General features: G+C 34.3%; 2 protein-coding genes and 1 long non-coding RNA gene across 10 annotated transcripts in view; 2 read left to right on the plus strand and 1 right to left on the minus strand.

Annotated features, from left to right (window-relative positions):
- The first annotated feature begins 2,174 nt into the window (after positions 1-2,174).
- LOC125654063 (uncharacterized) lies at positions 2,175-21,850 on the plus strand. 2 transcript variants are annotated; one of them, XM_056144872.1, is made up of 9 exons: positions 2,175-2,297; positions 3,202-3,268; positions 3,381-3,478; positions 3,590-3,793; positions 3,937-3,984; positions 4,371-4,526; positions 14,455-14,593; positions 15,979-16,099; positions 17,401-21,850. In XM_056144872.1, exons 1-9 carry the CDS (start codon positions 2,267-2,269, stop codon positions 18,049-18,051), a joined length of 1,515 nt encoding a protein of 504 aa, XP_056000847.1. In that variant the 5' UTR covers positions 2,175-2,266; the 3' UTR covers positions 18,052-21,850. The 2 variants fall into 2 exon arrangements, with proteins under 2 accessions (XP_056000847.1, XP_048739762.2); XM_048883805.2 differs by lacking the exons at positions 2,175-2,297; positions 3,202-3,268; positions 3,381-3,478; ... (1 more) ...; positions 3,937-3,984; positions 4,371-4,526 and adding exons at positions 10,579-11,464; positions 11,814-11,880; positions 12,099-12,196; ... (1 more) ...; positions 12,655-12,702; positions 13,091-13,246.
- On the plus strand, positions 5,190-7,588 carry LOC130048291 (uncharacterized). The gene is made up of 3 exons (XR_008797137.1): positions 5,190-5,546; positions 6,504-6,573; positions 6,710-7,588. It is a non-coding gene; the product is annotated as an uncharacterized LOC130048291 (long non-coding RNA).
- A 1,165-nt stretch (positions 21,851-23,015) lies between the features above and the next one.
- The window catches only part of LOC125654793 (4-hydroxybenzoate polyprenyltransferase, mitochondrial-like), a 23,293-nt gene continuing 19,201 nt past the window's right edge, over positions 23,016-27,107 (minus strand). For all 7 annotated transcript variants that reach the window (XM_048884852.2, XM_056144873.1, XM_048884851.2 and 4 more), the window contains exon 7: positions 23,016-23,566. In XM_048884852.2, the coding sequence (XP_048740809.2) occupies positions 23,414-23,566 (153 nt within the window). In that variant the 3' untranslated portion in view covers positions 23,016-23,413. The remainder of the gene's footprint in view (positions 23,567-27,107) is intronic.

The raw sequence follows: 27,107 nt of genomic DNA on the forward strand, positions 1-27,107 counted from the left end.
TCTCGAATTATGTTATACGATATTATGTAACTTGGTGCAGTTTACTCTTCTTATAATCCGCTTCGCGGATTACGTAAACTGCACTGGTCAAATTACATCAGCTTATCGGACACATTTTGAAATTTTGATCAACATTATGAAAAAGGTCCATGGGGATATCTTTATGCGCTTTAAGTATTAATGCTGTACTAGTTGTGGTATCTAGTATCAAAAGGTCAATATATCTTATATCTATACACGTAGTTCGTTTTCTGAGCAATATTGTATTTGTTGACGTGGAATACATCAAGACATTTTACTTTTGGTATATACTTCCCTTTCTGACACTGGTGTTTTAGGAAGTGGGAATAGAACATTTGTTATAAGAATTTTGCTTTCGAAAACAAACATCCATTTCCAGTGAAACCCTTTAACGTTCAAAAAAGTGTTATACAGCGGTTGATTCTGATAGCTAAAATTCACAGTTAGATGTTATCTTCGTCACGAACAGGAAGGAAAGTGCTTATTTATTGTCGATGGAAAATGATTAATCTAATGTCGAAGCTTATTGGTGTTTAACAATGAAAACTGAAGTGGCCAATCCATTCCCAAAATGCAGATTTGTTAAGTTCCGTTACACATTCTGACATATTACTACCCACAGTCATTTAATCCATAACATCTATAGACCGGTACCACATAACACAAGCTTCCTTATCACGATATTAACTTATTTTGTTCAAAATACCAGTTACTTTGTTCGCTAAATTATTTCTATATGCTAGAGCCACTGCTTTTTAACAGTCATGTACGATTTACTTCCCATTATTACGGAACGAAAGATTTCAATTTGCTGCATGTCTTCATGATACATCCATTAATCTTTTTATGGACACGTCAGTTAAATCAACAAATGAGACTTTTAAACAAGACTACATTGTTTCGCTAGTATGAAGTCAGATTCAGAGAATTTTACGTTTTATTTGTATCATATTGTCTACATCTCTTCACAGCCTGTGTTTTGATGTTTTGTAGATATAAGTGTTTCATTTACAATACATTTGATTGTTTTACGTCAATTTCAATTTTTTTCACTCACATAAAGACTCCGCAAGCTATAGGTAAAGACCTATGAATGGGGCGCATTACCGTAACAGCGACGATAATTTAATGATCCAACAAGGGAATGTTTTCTATTCAACACCATTAAGTTAATTATCTGATGTAAAAAAAAAACCAACAAAAAAACCCAACAAAAAACAAAAAAACATTGCACCTCAAAGATGCACTGAACTATTAATGTATTGAACAGTGTGGAAACGCAATAACATCCATCCCAATCAATCCAACAGTGCCATTATACAAAAGTCCAATCGAACACTCCCTTCTTTCATTGACTAGTGAGTTTGTGAAGCAATTGCATACATCATCTCAGTCCTTGGCAGACGAAGATATATATAATCCACGGCAAATTTAGAGGAGTCCAACGTACAGAGTAAGACACTGATAGTATAATGAATGATATTTAGCACTTGGAAGTAGAAAGGTGGAAACCCAGAATATTGACTTACAGTTGGATATCTATAGCGACATATCTGATGATGATCTGATAAAACAAACAGACAGGATTCTTATGAAGTCTCAGTAGGACAGAATTTCTTTTGATGTTTATATTGGCAGATGCTATTTCTGATATTGAGCGCGAAAGATTATACAAATCAATTTATTCATTTCATAATGCGGTTGTGATTTTGTTTAAGGCTCTGATGTATGCCATTTTAATTTTATCAAAATTCAAAAAGCAGATGCTTATGTTGAAATTCCGTTTATTTTGAATTCTGAGGGCAGCTAATCAGAAATTTCGGAGATATCATTGTTTGATGTTTTAAAAATAATTTTTGTAAAATTTTGTTTTATTACGTGTTAAACATGCACAGTTGGCTATCTGAATACTACTGATTGAATAATTAAAGTAAACATCCAATGTATTAAAACAGTCGTTGAATTATTTCAAAGAAAGATATTTTAACTGATAGAACTGATGTTGATAATAGTACAATTTGCTATTTCATCGAAAAACAATTAACTGTCTCTTTCCGATGACATGAAAATTCGGAAATAAAGGACACGCAATGTATAAAATGAATTATTATTGCATAAAAAACGAAGAGCAAAATTATATATTTTACCACCAGGAAGTTTTCCCCCAGAATGTCCATTATACTGAATCTCGAAGGATAAACTGTTGACTTTTCCCACAAAGAAGAAAAGCATATAAAGAGTCACCATGGGTGACTTACCTTCCGTGTGTTGTACATGTAAGTATTGGTATACACATATCCCCACACATTACTCTGAGTACTTTATTCTTGACTGGCTTTAAAGTAATTCCACCCTCCTGTGATGTCATCAGATTTTGCAAAATCAATGATTTATTTACATTTATGCGTGATAGGAACATAAATTTTGTTGGAGTCTTTTCCGATAGTTATTGTAAAAAATCTTGTTAAAAATAAATTATTTTAAAAGTCTTAGTTATAAATGAATAATCAATGATACGTTTTAAATTATTGAATCCAAGGTCAATAACTCTGTTTCTATTGATTTATTTATCAAGTCTATTATGCGATAGATTTCCTTTATTTTTACAGACATTTTATATATTTTTGTGAAGATACAGTTTCATGAAATTGTTATGAATGCTACTATATCGTCATAACCAGTTTGTATGAAATTTTGATAACACTGTTTAAGGAAAATTGCAATTTTCTGACGGTGATATATGATTCTGTTTATGTACGTCTCGTATCTTAAAAAGTGTGATGACATATGTATTTTATTTGATTACTTGTTAGTTTTAACTCTAATGAATGGAAATAAATACATTTTTCAAACTTGTATCAGATAAAACTGCGAGTATGGAGTTACCTTAATACTAGTATTTGATAGGTATCCCTAAAGTGATGTGATCTGAATAAATGTTTCCAACTCAAGTGATATTTTTAAACATGGAAAGGTAACTGTATGAAACGTAGAAATATACATTTGATTTTGACAAGAAATTCTCATTCGCCTGATGTCCTTGTAGTCACCTTAAAATTGCACGCATTTGCCTATATAAACAATTCAAGCCCCATTTCTAATTGCAACTTATTCATGGTGATTTTTTTTTAAAAAGTGACAAAATGCCAATTATCATGACATTGCTGTATTAATCAACAGGTGCAGTGTTGTTGATCGCCTTCATTTTTTGTCTACCGCGTCATGTTCACACGCAGAAGAATGTGAGGTACATTCTTAATCTAATACCTCATACAAAACTTCTATCATCAAATTATGTATTTTCAGTAACATTATCATTTTAGGTTTTATAAAAAAGATAAAATATCCTTATGTTACAGTTGTTTCTCGTTTATTCACACCGATACCAATAGTCCCATGACGTTAGAGGATACTTGTTTTGAAATCAGCGACAACAGAGTAAACACTATGTATACAGGTATAGCATCTAATACTGAAGATACCTATTCCTGAGAATTTATTGCATGACAACAACAGGAACAAAAACATAGCATTGCATTGATATGCATTTCAATATGCTTATATACAGGTATATTTCTAGACGTGATAAAGTCTTCATGCAAATATTACGATATGCAATTAGAAGATGTCAAAAAGTATATTGTTGAGGAGTCCCACCAGCGGCCATTGTGTAGAATAAGGATGACGATGTCTATCGATACAACACAGTGCACAAAAACCATTGCAATAATACAGCATTTCTGTAAACAACCAAAATCAATTTTTTTTCAAGGTAAGATTTTAATTCTTTTGCATTGATTGATTAAACTGATAACTGCAGAAATACGCATTGCTGAAGTGAAGAAGACATTACGATAGCAAAAAAAAAAAAAAATACTGAAAGGATTTTACGTCAGTGGTCATTCATAATTTCAGATTGTTTTCCTGTCAACTGCCCAAGTACCAATAAGAAGAAAATAAATGGTGAGCTTTTAAAACAACTTCATAAACAGATAATACTTTGTTGTAAATGTTTTCTTTAAGGAGGTACTATACATCGCCATGAATAAAAATATAAACAGCAGCAATATTTGTATATTCATTTCAAATATCATTGCATAGCTGAGTAGCTTAGTAGGTTAGTGCGACAACTGCTGAACTGTAAATCATGGGTTTGAATTCAGCGGGGTTTTTAATGTTATTTTCTGATAAAACTGCATTTTTTAATAAAGTAAAGGAAATTTGAAAGTTTTCAATATCAAAATATTGTTGCACATATCGTCGTCTTTTCATTCATATCTTTCTGGTGTAGAATTCCTCCTTTAAAATCAAAAACCTTCTTGAAAACGATGAATCGTTCATGTTTATAGAGACTGAAGCGATCAGTATGTCCGGATTTCCCAAACCAAAGATGGGCAATATTGGACAAGGTGTTTACGAAATTCCTACATCTCACTGCAACATGAAACAATGTAAACTAGACAACTGCTCTACCGAAGAAATGAAGAAAAGGAATACGAAAAATGGTATGACTATTTGACATCAGCGTACATTTCTCTGAAGTGGTCTGTAAAGGTCGGAAATACATGTTGTAATTTAAAGAACACTTGAGTGTGTTTTAAGTTTTGCTCTAGGAAACTTGGCCATGCAAATAGGATTGCACTTCAATTTTCTATATAACTACTTACCAAACATATGAAATGGCATTGTAGCTAGTAAATTAACCAATACAACCTATCATTGTGTCAAATGCTTCATACCGATTGTTAGACCGTTTTTGACACACTGATTTTAACTACGGATAACTCCGTTTACCTTATCAAGATAGGAGGCTCAAAGCGGATATGACCGGTCGACAGGGGATGCTTACTCCTCTTAGGTACCTGATCCCACCTCTGGTATATCCAGGGTTCCGTGTTTGCCCAACTCTCTATTTTGTATTGCTTATAGGAGTTATGACATTGATTACAGTTCATTATCATAAAATATATGATATGGTATTCTAATTTTTAAAAATGAAATATCATTTTGATATAAAACTTCCCAGCATATATAAAACGTATGGCTATGAAATAAACTCAAATAGTGAATAATATCCAGCAAGTAATAATTCTATTAAGCATGAGAATATTCTAGAATATTGATATCCCGAAGGAAAGATGCTCTGAACACTTTATCTGTTTTTAAATGAAAACGCATGCTAAGATACCTGAAGTTATCTTGCAAGTAGATTCGATTACTTTTTCAACTAGCAAATCAGTGTGGTTGTTTTTACCAGAATATCTTAAGCGTCGCTTTGTGATTAAAAAAAAGAGGCTTACACAGACCGTAATATCCGTTCGCTCATACGCAAAATTTTACAATCTAATTTACCGAACCCAGCTCGAAAATCAAAGTCCACAACTGCGGCAGCTAAACTTGTACTACGACTCTCTGTCGTCTCCTCCGACACGTGTGGTTATTGTGTCAACATATTTTTTTTTTTTTTTTATAAAAGAAGAGTACGGAGCACACGCACACTGTATTTGCTGTGGATGAACAGAAGTGTAAGTTCGCATGCATAAATTTATTTTTGATCGTGATGTTTTTCTTTTGTTTCTTCATTTTTGGTTGAGGAAGTGCATTTATAGGTACAAATCCATTAGTTACATTGTTTGAGAAAAGAATTCACTGTTTTTAGTTTCCTTATGGTTTCATGCAAATTTGAAGATGGGTGACTTTGTCGAACCGAAAACCCACAGAAGGACACATATCAAAGTTAAAATTGAAACTCTCCAGAAAAAGAATAATGTGCATTCTAGTTAAAACAATCAATCCATAGTTTCCAAAAACGCTTTTTCGGTGTGCCCATTTCAAAAGAACATTGAGAAATCCTATTGAAAATTACGTATACGCGAAAAACGCACAAAATAACAGTAAATTTGACTTTTCCAAGCAGATTTTCCTATCGAGTGAGTCCAGTCTCCATTGTGAACTGAGTGAAATAGGTTAGTACATGTTCAGGTGTAAAATGCTCTGTAAGTAAAAGTATGGAGACTTGACTCACTCTATGAAAAAATTACCTCTTGTGTATAACGTTTGTCGCATCATCAAGAAAATTTCTATGTCCACGATGGGTGACTTTAGAAAGCTTGAAATTCGGAAATTCTTCATGGGATGGATAACCGAGGTGGTACAGTGGAAGTCTCACTGAAGTTTTTGACAGGCCCAGATTGCATATCTGTGGTTCGAATACCAATTTTTCCTACCTATTTTTTTCGTATGAATTATTAGACTTCCCAGTATATGTTTGTACACTTTCCTCGGGTACCAAGAGATTTGGTGCCGAGCGAAATGAGGAACCAAATTGAGCGGCGAGAGAAAAGTTTAACAACACATTTAGTACATGTTTCACACGAGAAATTAAAACTTTTTGTGGTCTCTATTTGATTTATTATAACCCTTCCATATTTTTATCCTTTATCAAGATTATCAGCATTTATCTTGATTGGTGTAATTTGTAGTGACTGGGTTTGATCATGTATGCCCTGAAGGGGAGTTTACCTGTATTCAACAGCCAGGTGAGGGTGCACAGTGAGTAGTTTTCAAGTATTATTAGGTTTTTCGTATATCAATACATCTTCATCCATGTTTCAAGAGTGTCTGCCATGTCTTTTCAAATGGATTTAAGTTACGAAATTACTAAAACTATTGTTTTGGACATTTTCAGAAATGATAGAAAATACTTCCATGCGTTTCCTAGATATCAGTTCTGACAAACATCTTGAAAACGGACTATTTGGGTGACCAACAAAAACGGATCAGATATGCTGATAGAGTGATATAAAACTGTCCCTGTGTATTTTAAAGTTGTTTCAAATGATAGATTGCTGGATGCATTGCTATGTGACCAAAGCCCGAACACAAGATGGTGAGTACCCATCCTATACTATTTTCAGGAATCAGGAAGTGTTAGTGATGGAGCATAACAGATACCTCAGAGAGAGAGAGAGAGAGAGAGAGAGAGAGAGAGAGAGAGAGAGAGAGAGACAAAGGGAGTATATCTTAAATAGAGCATGTCTGTTTTCTTGGTTGCCCAAGCCACCCACATTTTTGTGTTTTTGTTATGATATTCAATGCTCCATACTAAGTCTGGTAACTGACACACCGTATACAGAAAGCGTGACGCCCTTCCTTGATTGTTACTAATCATTGATAATTATTGGTTTAATAATTAGAACAACAAAGGCACGGCTACCCAACCATGAAGCTTGGACTTGGGGTATATTAATTTATCATATGTTCTAGAACACGTGTTCTATGTTATGACTTAAATTAAAGTCACTACCATTAATTACTAATTTTATCATTCAACCTGTAAAACAGGTATTCAAGCAAAGCACGATCTTCTTCATTCGAATGCTTTTCTTTGCCGCATTTACACCCCCTCCCACTCACAGTTTGCACAAACTTACGATATTGTTTTAAGTATGAAAGTATCATGTGTTTTTACTTATATGTATTTTTTTGATTATTACAGATGAAGTTGAAATGAAAACTGTAATATATTTGTACGTTTAATAAATGCAAGCATATAAGCGCTTCTTTCTCTTAACATGTGTGTTGTTATATTGTAAATAATTTATGTTCGTTTGAGTGGAACGAATTAGAACATAAACCAAGTTATTTGGTACAAACAAAGATCTTTTGGTCGAGGTGTGAAACATGTACTAATAATTATTTGTCTCTGGCATTATATGCTAAGTTTTACTCATAGCATGCAGTCTTAAAGACGATCACAAGTAATTGATTTGAACATGCAGCTAGTGAATAAATGTAAACAAGTATGGGGCCTCCTTTGAAGTATGGATGTTGTTTATGTAAACGACAACTTATGGGGAAGTTAAAGAGAACAATTTCAGCAATGCTTAAGAAGTCACTTGAATAGATTATGACAAAAGCCAAATATGCAACCAGTGCAGACTGTCTAAAAGGCACAGTGAACTACAGTTCAGTAGAAAAACAAAAGCAAATCAAGTGTCTGTTTCTGTCCCATTTGTGTTTACCTGGACATCTAACAACAAAGGTGCGTTCTGTAACTGTATAACCGGCCTCAGAGTTGTACCAAAAAGAGGCGAGAACTGATGCCTTCATTATATTCGATGAATTGGTACCAGTAGGTTGTAAATGCTGTTCAAAAACATTTGTTGGGAAAAAACTTAATCCAAATCAAAGGATTAATACTGCACTTTACAGAAAACGCTATTCCACATTTCATTTACACCACAAAACGTGAGGTTTCTCATTCACAACAGTTAATACTTGTATGTCAATGGAAATGCGGAGTACGTACTGTTGGATTTTGCGAGCATATGCAGTGTCATTTTGGTACCTTAAGTAGGTACATGTACTCCAGCCATCAGTGTAATTATGTGTGTGTTAAAATCCGCTTAATGTCTAATATCCATGATGCTGCCCGTGGAACAAATTCTGATGATGATTTTAATTAAATATTCTTTGAAGTATGACCTATATATTTGTTTTGAATTCTAAATATTTTGGACAGCGTATTAATACGGTACTGTATCTGTTATAACTACGTATACCATCAATGCGGATTTTAAACCCCCGATTCGTGACCGCTGCCCAATCATGAATAGGCTTATTGTTCGCCAAGTTTACTCATCTTCTTTGAAAATCATGAGTAGGACAAACACGGATCCGTGGACGGACTGAAGGTAGAATCAGGTACCTAGGAGGAGTAAACATCCCCGATGACCGGTAATACCCGCCGTGAGTTTTATATCTCCAAGTAAACAGAGTAATTCGTAGTAACAACCAGTATATAAAAACGGCCTTACAATTATGAAACACGTCAGACCACATTCGACCACATGACATGCTGTATTTGTAAATCAGATCATTTTAACGAGCATAAAGTTTGTGAAATACTTACGTTAAGAGAGCCTTTTAAAACTCTTGTAACATCAATTAATTTGTTAGTAGCCCGTCTTGATTTAGAAATTGATTATATGCACTGTTCGTTATCTTCGCCTTTCATGCAGAACATGCTTTCGCATATCGAATAAGTTGAGAAACATAAACACGTGATAATGCATAAATGTTGCATGTACTAAGGGTAACATTAAAAATTGTCACCCTGAGAAAACAATTGACAACCGAAATGTTTGAAATCCAAAATAACAATGAAGTTTTAGAGCTATTACAGCCAAACACAGCATGCCAAAAAAGTGGAGTCAAATTATGACGCAGATGTGGGAGACTGTTATACCTTTTATTTCAATTTCACTGGGATATATTGATACTACTATACTGTATATTCGATATATCCCAGTGAACTCGAAATAAAAGACATCACTGAGTCTTCCACATTTGCTTCGTACCGAAGCTTTAATATTGACTTAGTCTTTAAAATTCTGACTTCTGAACTTCAGCCTCAAGATGTCACTACCTTTAGGACAGGGGTCCATGATCACTGGCCTAAATGCTACTCAGTAATGGATAGGCACTCGAAGGTCATACTTGACACAAAGTTTATTTCTGACAAACCATCATATATTAATACTCTAAACTGAGTTCATTTGGCCATCATGAATTCCGCAAGTAAAACAATGCATATTACCTTTTGAATTTACGTCACTCTTAGTATATTACTTCCAGAGTCAGGGGATGCTTACTCCTTAGGCACCCGATCCCACCTCTGGTATATCCAGACTATGCCCAACTCTTTATTTTGTATTGCTTATAGGAGTTATGAGATTGATCACTGTTCGTTATCTTTATCTTTCATCATGCATCATTTGTAACCAGGATATCATTATATGATTACGAAGGATAGAAATTCTGTTGTACATACCAAGTGAAAATTATATTTCTGAAAACACAAACCATGCCTTCGTGTTCATTATTGAATAATGTCCGGTGTACTCTTTTCACGAAATCGTATTAGCGCAGGATGAATGGCAATGAAAATGTTCTATTTTTCTTCTTTGATGATTTCATTTTTTTAAAATTTAGAAACAGAATATGTGTTCCACGGTTTTAATTATTAAATCTCAATTAAATATCGGTAGACATAAAATGTGGTTCTCTCTGCACCAAAGTATGTATATTTCCTGTAACTCTTCAGACCAAAACAAATAAATTGAATTCTTTGATACTTATTATGCTATTAACGCGTATATACAATAGGAAGTATATTGACAACGCTACTTTCTTTCCCACGAAGTTGAGGGGAACTGATACTCAATGTATAGGAGAACCAATCGGTACAGTTTTTTTGTAGTGTTTGTTGGTATACACATGTAATACCTGATGTTGAGTCGCAAATAATTTCTCAAGATTCAGCATTCTGAACTTCCATCGAATATATTTACATATTTACTAGGAGAACTAGCGATGTCATTTGAACTCTCATTACACGCACACACGCACGCACGCACGCACAATATATATATATATATATATATATATATATATATATATGTATATATATATATATATATATATATGTGTGTGTGTGTGTGTGTGTGTGTGTGTGTACAATGCACATTGCATATATCCCGTGGGGATCCGGGTTAGAATAGGTCCTCAGCACACCTTGCTTGTCGTAAGAGGCGACTAAATGGGGCGGTCCTTCGGATGAGAACGCAAAAACCGAGGCCCCGTGTCACTGCAGGTGTGGCACGATAAAGATCCCTCCATGCTCAAAGGCCATAAGCGTTGAGCATAGGCCTAAATTTTGCAGCCCTTCACCTGCAATGGTGACTTTTCCATATGATTGAAAAAATTCTCGAGTGGGACGTTAAATAATATACAATCAATCAATCATATTGCATATAATGGTCTACTAAAATTCATTACAACCCAACCAGTGAAAAATCAGCATACCATTTACAAAGCATAGATTTAGTATACATATTCTTTGATCATTTTCTTAAATTGTAAGGTAGTGCTTTTTTTGCATAAAGTAATTTTGGCAACTAATAATCGTTTAAGGGATTGAAGCTGCGATAGTCGTAGTATATTAATTCTCATTTATTCGAGGATATCCAAAACGAACGTTTAATCACTATGTTTACGATTTTGGAAGTGAAAACTATGTATAGCTAATAGCTATAATAACATTAGAATACTGGTATCAATTCAATACACGGCGTTTTTGGAAAATAACTTTACTACCTAGAAATGCGGGTTTTTTTTCTCACAAATACAGGGAACCACCCTAAACAAAGAAAGTATCCTCCATTACAAATGTCAGGTTGCAGTTAGTATGACGAAATTCATTACCAGGAAATTCAAATACGCCATGAAATAAAAGCCACTTCAATGAACTATGTTTGCCAGTATTTAAAAATATTGACATCATTTTCATCTACCACTCGGGTGATAAACCATTGAATGTTTCGCATTAATAATCTATTTTTATCAATGCTATCGATGGAGAAGACCTCGTTTGTGTACCGTAAGTATAGATATTCACATCATTACGCATAACTCTTGTTTCATTTGAACGCGTGTCATATATACAAGCAATATATGTAACATATTCACCTGGTAAATTGAAAAATATAAAAAGCAATACCGTTATTTGTCACTAATATATTTCTAAAAGGGTTGATAAATCAACACTGTTTTCATCAAATGAACATGGGATAGCACCATGGATGTTCTTTATATGATAAATGTTAATTTTCCTAGCAAGGCCTTGCACATAGTTGATCAGTTAGCATATTCTAAAACACATTACAGCACCTTTCTATCTAATCTAACAGAAGTGTAAACTGTCATCACATTGCTAACTAATTCAACAGGTGTATTGTTACTGATCGTCTTCATTGTTTGTCTGGCGCTTCCTGCTCAAACACAGAAGAATGTAAGGTACGTACTATATCAAAGACACTGAATGAAAATTTGCTGTATGCTGTTTGAATACCTTAACAAATCATAATCATATAAATTTCATACATTCAAAAAATTTAACTCCTCTAATGTATAGATATCTCATAATAGCATATTCCTTTTTGTTTTAAAGAACATTGTTTCATACATCTGCTTTGTAATGTACACATAATAGCAACAGAACTGCAATATTTCAGTTGTTTCTCGTTTATTCACACCGATACCAATAGTCCCATGAAGTTAGAGGATACTTGTTTTGAAATCAGCGACAACAGAGTAAACACTATGTATACAGGTATAGCATCTAATACTGAAGATACCTATTCCTGAGAATTTATTGCATGACAACAACAGGAACAAAAACATAGCATTGCATTGATATGCATTTCAATATGCTTATATACAGGTATATTTCTAAACGTGATAAAGTCTTCATGCAAATATTACGATATGCAATTAGAAGATGTCAAAAAGTATATTGTTGAGGAGTCCCACCAGCGGCCATTGTGTAGAATAAGGATGACGATGTCTATCGATACAACACAGTGCACAGAAACCATTGCAATAATACAGCATTTCTGTAAACAACCAAAATCAATTTTTTTTCAAGGTAAGATTTTAATTCTTTTGCATTGATTGATTAAACTGATAACTGCAGAAATACGCATTGCTGAAGTGAAGAAGACATTACGATAGCAAAAAAAAAAAAAAATACTGAAAGGATTTTACGTCAGTGGTCATTCATAATTCCAGATTGTTTTCCTGTCAACTGCCCAAGTACCAATAAGAAGAAAATAAATGGTGAGCTTTTAAAACAACTTCATAAACAGATAATACTTTGTTCTAAATGTTTTCTTTAAGGAGGTACTATACATCATCATGGATAAAAATATAAACAGCAACAATATTTGTCTATTCATTTCAAATATCATTGCATAGCTGAGTAGCTTAGTAGGTTAGCGCAAAAACTGCTGAACTGTAAATCACGGGTTCGAATTCGAATTTTTAAATGATACTTTCTGATAAAACTGCATTTTTAACAAAATACTAGTAAAGGAAATTTGAAAGTTTTCAATTTCAAAATATTGTTGTACATATCCTCGACTTTTTATCTATCTCTCTCTGGTGTAGAACTCCTCCTTTAAAATCAAAAACCTTCTTGAAAATGATGAACCTTTCATGTTTATAGAGACTGAAGCGATCAGTGTGTCCGGATTTCCCAAACCAAAGATGGGCAATATTGGACAAGGTGTTTACGAAATTCCTACATCTCACTGCAACATGAAACAATGTAAACTAGACAACTGCTCTACCAAAGAAATGAAGAAAAGGATTCCAAAAAATGGTATGGATATTCAACATCAGCGTAATTTCATCTGATACATGTTGTAATTTAAAGAACACTTGGGTGTTTTTTTTTTTTTAAGTTTTGCCCTAGGAAACTTAGCCATGAAAATAGGATTGCACTTCAATTTTCTATATAACTACTTACCAAAACATGTAAAATGGCACTGTAGCTAGTAAATTAACCAATACAATATATCATTGTGTCAAATGCTGTCTGACATGCTTCATACCGATTGTTAGACCGTTCTTGATACACTGATTTTAACTACGGATAACTCCGTTTACCTTATCAAGATATAGGGCTCACAGAGGATGTGACCGGTCGACAGGGGATCCGTGTTTGCCCAACCCTCTATTTTGTATTGCTTATAGGAGTAATGACATTGATTACAGTTCGTTATCACTAAATATTTGATATGGTATTCTAATTTTTAAAAATGAAATATCATCATTTTGATATAAAACTTCCCAAGATATATAAAAACGTATGGCTATGAAATAAACTCAAACAATGAATTATATCCAGTCAGCAAATTCTTAGATCTGCATGCAACAAAGCAGGAAGCCACAGGCGAGGAAATGTAAGACTATTCTTTGTGATTGATATGTAACATCCAATGTCTCCGATTTCTGGCATTTCCATGATATGAGTTTTTGGCCGTTCTCGAATGATTTGATAATCGTAAGAATGACGAATTTATTCCATTGCTAATGTAATCGGTTATATTGTTGTTCTTTTGCAGATACATAATGCATTCAATATTGTCAGAATTCCTAGAAATTGATAAGTTCATTTCAAGTATCATGCCATTGCTTTAAATAACTGTATTGCGTAATAGAAAAATAACATATCTCTATTATTCTAGTAACATTTATAATTAGCAAATGTTATTGATACAATTAACGGAGGAGATAAAGATAATTTTCTGACTGTATCTTGTCAATACCTCACAGTATCTCAAGTTACTGAATACCTTTGTTCTCAATTTGACCTTTCCTGTCAATGTAAATATTACACGTTATTCTTTATGGGAAACTAAATCTAAGTACCGGATTTCCTCAAAGATGACACAGTGTATACTGCTTGTAACAGGGCGCTGACACTGGGGACACTTACGAACATTTGTATTTAGCTGCAAGTGTTGTTCTCTCTGATATACAAAGTTGCCTGTTAGGATTTTGATAATATTGATTTTTAATAATCAGGAATAAATAACGCAGAACCATCAAGACAAAAACAGTGTACATTCCTCGCCATTGGAAGTGCGGGTGGCGGATTGCTGGTTGGAATTTTATCGACATCCTTTGTATGCCTTCTTGTCAACAAATGTAGACGAAATTACAGGTCTGAGTTATTTACATAGTACTCCACGTCCATGTACACACCATGAAATGAACTATATACATGTATTATATTCTATTTTAAAAAAAAACAAACTTTATTAACAAATTACTGTATGACGGATATTTTCTGCAGCTAGAAGAGTTTGCTATTTGATCCGTAAATGGTAGCATATTCAATATATCCCAGTGAACTCGAAGTAAAAGACACCACAGAGTCATCCACTTCTGCTTCATACTTATATATTTTAATGAAAGTAGATAATAACGGCAAACTAACAACTCAACTTTATGAGAAACGGGATGATTTCAACTTCTCCATCGTCAATTTCCCATATCTTATAGCAATATTTCTTTATCACCTGCATATGGTGTTTACATCTCTCAACTGATTCGATACGCAAGGGCTTGTTCTGCGTATGGTCAGTTTTAAATTGAAGCAGGCTACTGACAAACAAGTTGATAGTGCAGGGGTTCCAACAGTCGCTAAAATCTGTATCTCGCAAATTCTATGGTCGTTATAACGATCTAGATTGCCAATACAACCTATCATTGGGTCAAATGCTGTCTGACGTGTGTCATGCCGATTGTTAGACAATTCTTGGCACACTGATTTTGACTACGGATAACGTCGTTTACCTGATCAAGATATAGGGCTCACGGCGAATGTGAGCGGTCAACAGGCAATGCTTACTCATCCTACTCACCTGATCTCACCTCTGGTATATCCAGCGGTCCGTGTTTGCTCAACTCTCTATTTTGTATTGCTTATAGGAGTTATGACATTGATCACTGTTCGTTAACTTCGCCTTCCATATTCTGTGTTTTCAATTTCTACAGTTACATTATATCTAATAGACATGTACCTATATACATGTATATATATTTTACGATTGTAATTTTTTGTGGATATTACCTACCGGCAAAGAATAAACCTCAGAAAATACCCGTTTTATGGTTATATGGTGGGAGATAATTTTTGAATAAACTCTCTCTCTCTCTCTCTCTCTCTCTCTCTCTCTCTCTCAGGATGCTAGGAAGCTATATATATTTTATATGTATTCCTTTTTTAAACACACACACAGTATATATATATATATATATATATATATATATATATATATATATATACAAGTTTCTTTGCAGAATGTACGTATATATATAATATATATATATATATATATATATATATATATATATATATATATATATACATACATTCTGCAAAGAAACTTGTACAAAATGCTTATAAGAAGCTACCATATATTCGATCGATCGATCTCGATCGAGAGAGAGAGAGAGAGAGAGAGAAATTATTCTCTCTCTCTCTCAGGATGCTAGATATTATGAACGAAATATAAGTTGTATTTATTGTTTTCTATTTTCCAGAAATGTGGGCGATGTATCCTTTTCCACTCAAAATGTTTTCCTATTAACTGAGACGGAACGGAAATCATCGATTCACTCTAAAGAGGGAGAGCCTGTATATCACGACATCTCCCACATCCCGGTTAGTTACTATTCATTCTCTGTTTCTATTCCATTCGAAACTCAATTTCCACAAAAATATTTAACATCACTTTCCAAAATGATAAGTGAATAAGTCTAAAGAAGATGATGAAATAAATATGTATTTTGAAGAAAAAATTGCTTTAATTTTTTTAAGGTCACCTGAGTCACTCAGGTGACTGCATCCGTCGACGTTCGTTAACAATTTAACATTTTTAACTTCTTGATAACTGCGATTCCAATTCTTTTCAAATTTGGTATGGGGCATCTTTGGGACAAGGGGGACATAAATTGTAAATTTCAGGACTCCTGTGCCCCTAGAGCCTTAGGGGCAGGGCAAAAACGTCCAAAAATTCACCAAGTTTGAAAACTCTTCTCCACATTTGCACATCTTTAAGTAAAATTAAATGCATAATGATGTAAAACAGGAAAGTATCTACCAAAATTGTAACTTTCAGGATCCCCGGGGTAGAGGTTCTGCCCCCAGGATGGGGCCAAACTTTGTTTATATAGTGTATATGTGCAAAACATATAAATGATATCTGCTTTAATGCTATTGATACTAAATTCACTAACTAAATTGATATTTGCATGTAGGAGTAGGTAATCATTTGCCAAAATTTCAAAATCCTAAGGGGTAAGAATTTGGTTTCAGGGTGGTGTCAAAATTATCATAAATATTTAAAGGACGTCTTGAAGTTTGCTGATACCGTATAAAATCTAAAACAGAAAAAGATGTAAGAAAAAATATGAATTTCGCAATCCCAGGGTCTTGACTCTAGGGTGGGCCTGAATTAGTCATATCTTTTATTGTTGATATATATATATATATATATATATATATATATATATATATATATATATATAATATTATGCAAAGTAATTCATCAGTGTGTGCACGTTTGAGGGCATTGCAGTTTTAATTTTAAGAACACATTTTGTTTTATTCTATTAATGAATTTTAGAATTTAGCTTAGATATTCAGAACATGGAGTTTTTCTAGAGTACATAACCCTTGGGAATAGTGATACATTTAACTAGTGCTCAGGTGACCGATAAAGCCTATTGTTACTTTTTATACGTACTGTTAGCATTTTATGTTCATCGATTTGCATTATAAATATACAGTATGCATGTTGATTGTGTAATGCATATATATATACATATATACATATACATTTTAATTTGATACATGTATCAAATACCGAATTCTTTATTTACAAACTATATATATATATATATATATATATATATATATATATATATATATAATGTAATATAAAAAGCAAATTAATCCCACAGGGTCACTCAAAAGCTAAAGCTATTGTACATAGCGTCAGCAATGCATTTTCCGACGATCAACCCGAGCAGCGTTATAGTGAAAGTCCAAAAAGTAGTTCAAGTGTGCATGAGAACGGAAGTATATCATCACAACTATCACCAAAGAATGCGGAAAGGGGATCTAAAGAATCAGTGAATGGTGAGAAAGCTCAGGTTTATCACACCTTGAACAGGGATTATAAGGACAATTCTAGGAATCTGGACGTTTTCAGTTGTGTAATGACAGTTGAGAAAGATCCCGAAAGCTACAAGAAGTCAGAAACAGTTCTGGATACTAAGAGTAAACACTATTCAACATACGAGAGTCCTGTCCAACTGAGTCATCTCAAAAGAATTCAAACTGACCAAGCTGAATCAATTGATTTCTTTGATGATAGAGTGGAAATATTGCAGGAAGTAAAAATCACTTTAGAAGATTCACCCCAGGTGTACCACACTCTTCAGAAAGAGGAGGAGGATTATGATGCCGAAAAAATGGCCGCTTGCACAGACAGCGATCAGGACATTCATGATCAGTCAGTAGACTCGAATAGTGATGATTCTCAAAAGGAATATTATGTCATTTCAACAACGTCTGTTACGAAACAAACAAATCCTCTCATAGATTCATAATGTCCATTTGGGATAACGAGAATTCATCAATTCATTTCATTCGCTCAAACCACAATAAAAGTGGTACACAAAGTACAGAATCTGTATGTATTAATACAAAGAACATCATAGGAATGTATATGAATATGCAAATAAACAATATTGTATAGTGAAATATATTAAAAACCTATGTAGAAAAATCTTCTTTTTAAGCGCTAAGCGTAGCTTAAGCGCTTATTGCCGCCAGTTGGATTTTGCTTTCGTCATCATGTTTCCGGTTTATCGCCACCTATAGGCGAATTCATGCATCGCTGTAGTCAAGTCGTGTTTAAAGTAGTCGTAATTTTGCAACCGATCAAGCACAGGGATAACATTCATATCTGCAGTTGCATTTTTTCCCCCGGAAATACAGTTCGTTGAACAGTGAATAAAATATGTATAAAAAGGGTGACATTTTTGTCCTCATTCTTGGGGAAAGTGAGACACAGATGCAGGTCATTCTTCAGTTAAAATTCCCATTTGAATCTGCGTCTGTAATAATTAAAGTGATTCAAAATCTAAAATTGAATAAGAATATGTATATGAAACCGTTTTAGCTAGGGTGCCTTTGCATTGTTACCTTCGCATGGCCCTTAGAGGCCAGGAAAATCAATTTGCATGGTGCAATCTATAATTAGAAGCCACGTCATTAAGCTATACACGAATCAGGAGGTTTTTCCACTTGTGTTTTGGCTGCTGTTCCGACTCAGTAAAATTTTTGTCCGACGCAGCAAACATTTGTGCAACACAGTAAAACATTAACTGATCCGCGTCCATTGTGAACGAGAAAGAATTTGTGCACGATTATGCTTTGACAGCGAAGGACAGAGATCGGTGTCTCAGAAGGGTGATATTGCGTAACTGCTTACACCTTCCCCGATCATATATGTAAGTCGGTCATGCAGAAATTTAGAGGATGCAACGGTGTAACTTAAGCTTACTTTATTATTTCTAAACGACCAAGATATTCTTCAGAATCATCGTCAACACAATCAAATTTGATTTCGTGATTTAGTTTCAAAAATGAGACTAAAAATAATAGTCTTGGGGCAAGGAAAACATAAAAGGTACAACATTATATTATATTATGGAAGACAATACCCCGGTTTCAAGTATTCAAAACACCGCGTGGAATTTTACGAGGGCTGTATACTGAAATACATATGTTTAGAACAAGTGTTAGATAAACATTGGTATTGTGTCAAGCATGAATGTGAAATGGTTTGCTGTCCACAGCGTGTTTTCAATTTCTTTGTACTTTAAACAAACAATTGACAATGACATGCATATGCTACATGTATTTCCGAACGTACAAATGATGAAGGGGAGGGGCATGGATGTACTGTCGTTGTTCCCTGTCCCCACATTTTGTTTTCGCTGAACGATCTTTTCATATAAAATAGATGCATTTAGTTTTTTGGTGAAATGCCTCTTCATTATTTCTAACAGCGGTTTGAACATAACCGTTTGAAAATTACTTTTGTAACTTTTCAGTGCCTAGTTTGGGATTCTCATTTATCTACATTTACATGTTGTAAATTTTGCATATTTATTGCGAGTCACTTCTGTTACGTTTTTTTGTTGTTTTTTTCATATTAGAACTCCTACACAAGCTTCGAATCTTATGGTTTTTTGCTAAGGTTATTAGCATTTTCATATAAAGAACTGTTTTATAAAATTAAAACAATAGCAATGTGTATTACATGTATGTCTCATTCAGACAAACGGATGAGTCTCCTTTGCAATATGAATATTAGCTTATATGAATATTAGCTTTTACACAAGAAGTGTAATACACACAAGTTGAGGAGTACAGCGTCTAATGTACCTGTGTACAAACTCTTGGTTTTTTTGGTTGTTTTTTTTTTTTAGATTTACGTATAACAAACAATCACTACAATTGCTAAATGTAAATCAATGCTTATATGTTAGTCTAATTCATCATCATATTTGAATTAGTATATCCTCTTGCACTAACTTTCATGTTAAAAATGAGCTATCTCCACTCTTGTTGATGACGCTGTATTCAGTTTCAAAGTAATATTGCACATGTATGATGAATATCTTTTCTAAATAACTTACTAAATTTTGTTTTCAGTTATACATGTATTTATCTGACTTATTTGGATTCAGATTCTCTCCAACCTGATTTTGAATTGAAAATAACTTCATTATTGATTACAAAAAATAATTCCACTTTCATGGTTTGATTGCTATTTACAGATAATTATGCACTGGATTCTGTAGTACAAGTCATCCAGATGCATGTTTATGTGTGTATTTAAATGATTTCTGGTAAGGTAATGAAATGGATGTAAAGCGTTTCATAATCCTGCATTATTGGTGTGTTTTGACATGTGGCATTTGTTAGTGTATGTGGTTATGTGAAATTTTCTTTTTTGTCCAGTTTGTTTGTTCCTTTCTATTATAAGTGACTTACATATATGTATCAAACTATTGATTTGTTTCATTTCAGTTATATTCTAAAAATATTTCATACACTATTTAACTGGAACACAACAGTAAGTTAGTTGCGTAATAACAATTGAACACTTTATACCGAAAACTACCATTACAATTGTTTTCACATTTACTACCAAAAATGTTCTTCTCTATAACATCACATCTGTAAGAGAAAAAGATACATAGTCATGCAGAGCATTTAATGATCTAGGGACCGGCGCAGAGCGGATCAGAAACCCTTGCCTTGGGAAGATGGGTGGGAGCTAAACAGGGTATAAAGTGTTCATTTGTCAAATATTTGAATAACATAGCCTTAAATACTATTGATTGATTGTATCTTGTTTAACGTTCTTCTCAATAATTTTTAATTCATATGGAGACGTCACCAAGACTGGTGAAGGGTTTCAAATTTAGGCCTATGCTCGGCGCTTACGGCCATTGAGCAGTGAGGGTTCTTTAGCGCACCACACCTACTGTGACACGGGACATCCGTTTTAAAGGCCATCTCCGAGGACCCGTGACATTCACACCTGATGGCGTGAGTTTGGTGATGGAACTGTCACTACCTGTTTAACGAACTAAGTCTGTCGCGGCCGGGATTCGAACCCCGACCGCCCGCATACAGAGCGAACACTTTACCTCTGGACCACCGCCGCGGTGGTAATGCTATTGATATTAAATTCTGATTAGAGATATTTAATAAGAACAGGTATCCTTTACCAAAATTGTAAATTTCATGATCCAAGGACAGGGTTTTAGTTTAGTGTGGGATCAGAATTATTATAGTGACCATTCTTTTAACAACATCATATAAAATTTATATTTCAACGTGTTGAAAAGTTTCAGGACATTGCTTCCAATCCATATTTGTTATTTTCTTACAGAAAATGTACTACTTAGTTATGAGAAACTAAAGAATAATGCATAAACCTTTTTTTAATGTTGTTCCTGCTCATTAACATTACATACAGAACTCATGAAGTCAGCTTAGCGCTTTTCAGTACTTTTTTTATTGTGCGTATTAAAAGAACAGACGAATTCATATACATATATATCTTTGAAATAAACATATATACCCAGGTTTTATAATGTTTATATCGCATTTTTTTCCACCATGGAAAGTAAAAACCTATAGATTTGTTTTGGTGTTAAGTTTCATTTAGATAGCAAATGTACATGTATATAGCATACTTCCATATACTAATGTAAATTGTATCTGTATAATAGTGTTGTCTGTATATATGTTTTCAGGAACACATTGTGGACTAGTTCTTGAACTAATTGAGCTATCCTGTATAAATAAAGGCATTACCAAGGTCCTCCGTCTTATAGTCGTTCTTCACTACTTGAATTATCTCAGTCAGGATCTTCTCATCAGAAATCGGACAGAAGACCTACTCGTTGCTCGAGATTGTGTCTAGTTATTATTACTACTACAGTAGAGACGTCGGGTGAAGAACCACTATGCATGGCTCTTAGGGCTGTAGAAGAAAGGCTTCATTATTGAGCCAATCCCTACTGTGACAAAAAACTTTCATTTTAAAGTATATTTGAAAATTTATATATCTGCCGAAATTACCCCCATGCTTTCATCGTTCTTTTAATTCTCCATCATACATGTACAAGCAATTCTTATATTCATATTTGTAATGAATAGGTTTTTAATTAAAGTTGAAAGGTCAATGTTGTCATCGAGAAATGAAATACAATGAAACAACAAATCTACAGCGCAGTTTTCTGATGTGAAGGAGTCGAATCTCGACAGATCATTAGTACATCTATTAATATCAGTAGTTTCTGATCAGCTGCTAAATATCAAAGAAAAAATACTGCGTCATTGGACAAATATATATATCAAAGCGTCAACTAGAACGAGACAAAACCCAGTCCTAGGGGAAATTCAAGCAACACCTCTAGATAAGTCAGTTACACAATTGACAATCTGACCATGCATGAGTTTACCCGACACTGATGTTTATATGCAGTGCAGTGTATAGTATACATGGCTTTGTTTCATCATTGTACGTGTAATTATCCCATGGGGATCTGGGTTAGAATTAGGTCCTCAGTACCCCTTGCTTGACATAAGAGGCGACTAAATGGGGTGGTCCTTCGGATGAGACCACAAAAATCGAGGTCCCGTGTCACAGCAGGTGTGGCACGATAAGCCATAAGCGCTGAGCATAAGCCTAAATTTTGCAGCCCTTCACCGGTAGTGGTGATGTCTCCATATGAGTGATAGATTCTCGAGAGGAACGTTAAACAATATTCCATCAATCATTGTAATTATAACATATTCTCTTATATTTAAACATCATCACAAATGTTTGAATTGTCATTCATTTCAAGACTTCTTCATTCTTATTGTCATTCTGTCTAAAAATCTATGATCAGGTGACAACCTCTGCTAGAACTTGACAGGTGTACAATGACATATGTTCAAACGGATAACACTAATCTTTAGTAAGGAAACCAAAACCATCAACATTCATCATACTTTTAATAATAAGTTGTTATGCAGATGGCACTTTCGATAGTGAAATATAAATCAGACTATTCAAAATAATGTGACAACTGCAAAGGAAACAAATGATAATCTACAAAGTTCACAAGCACAAACATACAAATGAAGTATTTAACTAACTATATACTTTAAAACAAATTTCATTTTTGAAAATCCTTGAGGGCATGAACTGTGATACTTTATGCCAACATAATTCATGAAGCGAGTTAAATTGTAGCTCATACATGTACACATGTATATAAAGTTATTATATACATGTAAATCAAAGATAGCAATAACAGCTTGTAATAAAAAAAACTTCAGTCATTCTTTAATTTGATACGGAAGTATAGATAAAATTCGTAGTTACTGAACACATCAGTTTTCTTCAAGGGTCTTATTTGAAGTTCCTTCCTCCTTCTTCAGAAGAGTTCCTAAAACAATTCCCAGGAACATCACAAAACCAAGTTGGGTGTTGGAGCGAAATTTTCTAGCACAGTCATCAGGATTATCCAAGTCTACTGTATACAACTGAAATATAACATTTCCCAATAAGGTCAATCATAATCAATTCTTTGTTTTACATCCAATAACATTTTCTAATCATAAGCAAAAGGTAGTAAAAAATTAAAAGAAAAAAAACCAGTTTGATGAAATGTAAGTATCTATTTTAAAGGTCAAGTGTAATAAAAATAGATTTGAAAATAAAGTTTATAATTCATTAAAAACCCGTTTTGAAAAGTTTATTGATGTGTTTATTATTTTTTTTAAATCAAGGTAAATGCGCAAAATACCTATTCCAAAATCGTTGTTTATAGAAACGAATGAAGGAATTATCGCCCTTTCTTATGACGTCATCTGAGACAATTGTAGTTGTTTACGCCTGTATATCATCGTTTTAATTTCTATGAGAAATTGCCAGTTTTAGCAACACCGTTGATAGTGACGGTGAAATACCGTAGATACACTTGAGTTTAGGGATTCAATCTTTTATATTTGTACCTGCACCCGTTTCGAAACCATCCGATAGTCTATGTTCGACAAATATCTCATAGGAATCTCAGTTAGAAATTATATACCGAGCCAGTCCATAGAAAAGTGGGAATGATATTGGAAAAAATGTTCTATCAAAAGATAACCTTTGTATTTTACACAATCTAGGCTAATCAAAATCAGACTTCATAGATACTCGCCGTATACTCTATTGTAGCGATTGTGAGCATATTAAGATTGACTCTCACGTTTGTATTTTTTTAATGGAATTTACTGGTATGAGATTGATCAGATTCAGATTATAATGTGTTTAGCTAGATATATATTTAATTGAAAAATGCCTTTTTGAAAAAAGAACAACAAAAGACAAAAGAAAACAAGAGGCCCAGGGGTCTTATAGGTCACCTGAGTATCATGTAACAACCTTCCAATATTTGAATTAGGTTTGTGTTTAAATATAAGAATTTTACTTTTGGATGGAAGAAACATTGAATAGCTATGTGGTCATCCCCGCCTTTGCACCAGAACCCCTGACCCAGGGGCCATAAATTTCAGTTTTGAAAGAAGCATCCTTGATCATCATTATCATACTATTAGTTTGTCTACTTAATACCCAGCAGCAGAGGAGAAGATTTTCAAAGAAATAAAATGCATTTTCACTATATGATCAATAGGGCCCCACCCTAATACCAGAACCCCTGACCCAGGGGCCATGAATTTCACAATTTTGAAAGAGGCATCCTTGCTCATCATAACCATGCTATTGGTTTGTCTACTTAATACCCAAGGACAGAGAAGAAGATTTTCAAAGAAATAATGCATTTTCACTATATGACTTATAGAGCCCCACCCTAGCACCAGAACCCCTGATCCAGGGGCCATGAATTTCACAATTTTTAACAAGAGATACTGTGAGCAATGTTCACTAAGAATACCCCCCGCTTACCCCAATCTCCCAAAGGGTGTTGGTAATAGGTATAAACTACCTCTTTTCTGAGTGTTGCTACTTCGATGTCCAGTGCGAATGACCTTTGACCTTTTGACCCCAAAATCGATAGGGAACATCTTCATCCCATGGGTAGTCCATATGTATGATATGGTGACTGTAGGTGGAAAGGATAACGCTTTAGAGCCCGGAAACCATATTGCTACTTCGATGTCCAATGCGCATGACCTTTGACCTTTTGACCCCAAAATCGATAGGGATCATCTTCATCCCATGGGTAGTCCATATATATGATATGGTGACTGTAGGTGGAAAGGAAAACGCTTTAGAGCCCGGAAACCATATTGCTACTTCAATGTCCAGTGCGCATGACCTTTGACCTTTTGACCCCAAAATCGATAGGGAACATCTTCATCTCATGGGTAGTCCATATGTTTGATATGGTGACTGTAGGTGGAAAGGATAACGCTTTAGAGCCCGGAAACCATATTGCTACTTCAATGTCCAGTGTGCTTGACCTTTGACCTTTTGACCCCAAAATCGATAGGGAACATCTCCATCCAATGGGTAGTCCATATGTATGATATGGTGACTGTAGGTGGAAAGGATAACACTTTAGAGCCCGGAAACCATATTGCTACTTCGATGTCCAGTGTGCTTGACCTTTGGACCCCAAAATCGATAGGGAACATCTTCATCCCATGGGTAGTCCATATATATGATATGGTGACGGTAGGTGGAAAGGATAATGCTTTAGAGCCCGGAAACCATTGCATCTAAAGACGGACGGACGGACAGACGGACAACCCGATTCCAGTATACCCCCCCCCCCCCCCCCCCCCAACTTGTTGCGGGGGGTATAAAGAGGCATCCTTGCTCATCATTACCATGCTATTAGTTTGTCTACTTAATACCCAGAGACAGAGAAGATTTTCAAAGAATTTCTACATTTTCACTATATGACCAATAGAGCCCCACCCTAACACAAGAACCCCTGCCCCAGGGGCCATGAATTTCACAATTTTGGTAGAGGGCTCAATGCTCATTATAATTATGCCCACAGTTTGGCCTCTTGATGTCCAGGAGTAAAGAAGAAGATTTTTTAAAATTACACTCATTTTGATGGTTTTTGCCCCACCCCTCAGGCCCCAGGGAGGCAGGGACCACGAATTTTACAATTTTTGTTCCCCTCCACCCACAGATGCTATATGCCAAAATTGGTTGAAATTGGTTCAGGGGTTTCAGAGAAGAAGCTGAAAATGTTCAAATGTTAACGCACGACGAACGACGACGGACAAAAACAGATAGCAATAGGTCACCTGAATGAATTCAGGTGACCTAAAAAAAACTTATTGTGCACAATGTTATTTGTAACCCCCCCCCCCCCCTTTCTAAAAAAGAAAAACATCTACATGTAGATACAATATCATAAAATGTAAATTAGGCCTATTAGTACATGTAATTTCTTCACAACACACGTCAAATGCGAAATTGAAATATTACAGCACAAAGTTAACGAATTTTGAGGTGTGAAATTTTGCCTTAATGATTCATGATATATTAATTAATGTACAGTCTGTAGCACTTAAAACCATGTTAGGAAAAGGAAAAACTTGTACTTGTTTTCATAATGAACTTGAAGAAAAAGCTTTGGAAATTGGACTAACCTAATGAATAAGGTTTTATCAAAATGGGTTTTTTAAATTGAATTCATTTCCATTTTTACTATATTTTATTTTTTCAAAATATATATAGTGAAGAAATGAAATGATGAGTCCCTTATAAATATAGTATGAGTACGACAATATTCGAAAGATATTTCATTTAATAAAAGAAATAAAATCAATTTGAACTAGGTAATGGGTGACATTAATTTTTATGTGCAATCGCAAACCCATTGAATACAATGTTGCATTAAAGCATTCAGTGGTGGATGTAGAGAGGGGTGGATTGCATCCCCCCTTAATTTGGGTTGAACTTTTTATATAATTAAAATACATCCCTTCACTTGTTTTGTAGGATGTCCAGTTAATCATCACTTTGCATTTTGTTTATAGTCAAACAGGATGATGCGTCGGGGTTGATGGAAACCTGATCCTCGTTAATCAAAGTGTCACTCACTGATCCTCGTGG

Source organism: Ostrea edulis, chromosome 7 (genome assembly GCF_947568905.1).
Source record: "Ostrea edulis chromosome 7, xbOstEdul1.1, whole genome shotgun sequence".
In the NCBI taxonomy this organism is placed as follows: domain Eukaryota; kingdom Metazoa; phylum Mollusca; class Bivalvia; order Ostreida; family Ostreidae; genus Ostrea; species Ostrea edulis.

Bases quoted from the DNA above. Each gene is read 5' to 3' on its own strand.
- LOC125654063 (XM_048883805.2), top strand. From the start codon at position 11,401: ATGTTTCGCATTAATAATCTATTTTTATCAATGCTATCGATGGAGAAG. The intron at 12,197-12,307 runs GTATAGCATCTA...GCTTATATACAG, and splicing joins AGTAAACACTATGTATACAG to GTATATTTCTAAACGTGATA. The intron at 16,100-17,400 runs GTTAGTTACTAT...TTAATCCCACAG, and splicing joins ACGACATCTCCCACATCCCG to GGTCACTCAAAAGCTAAAGC.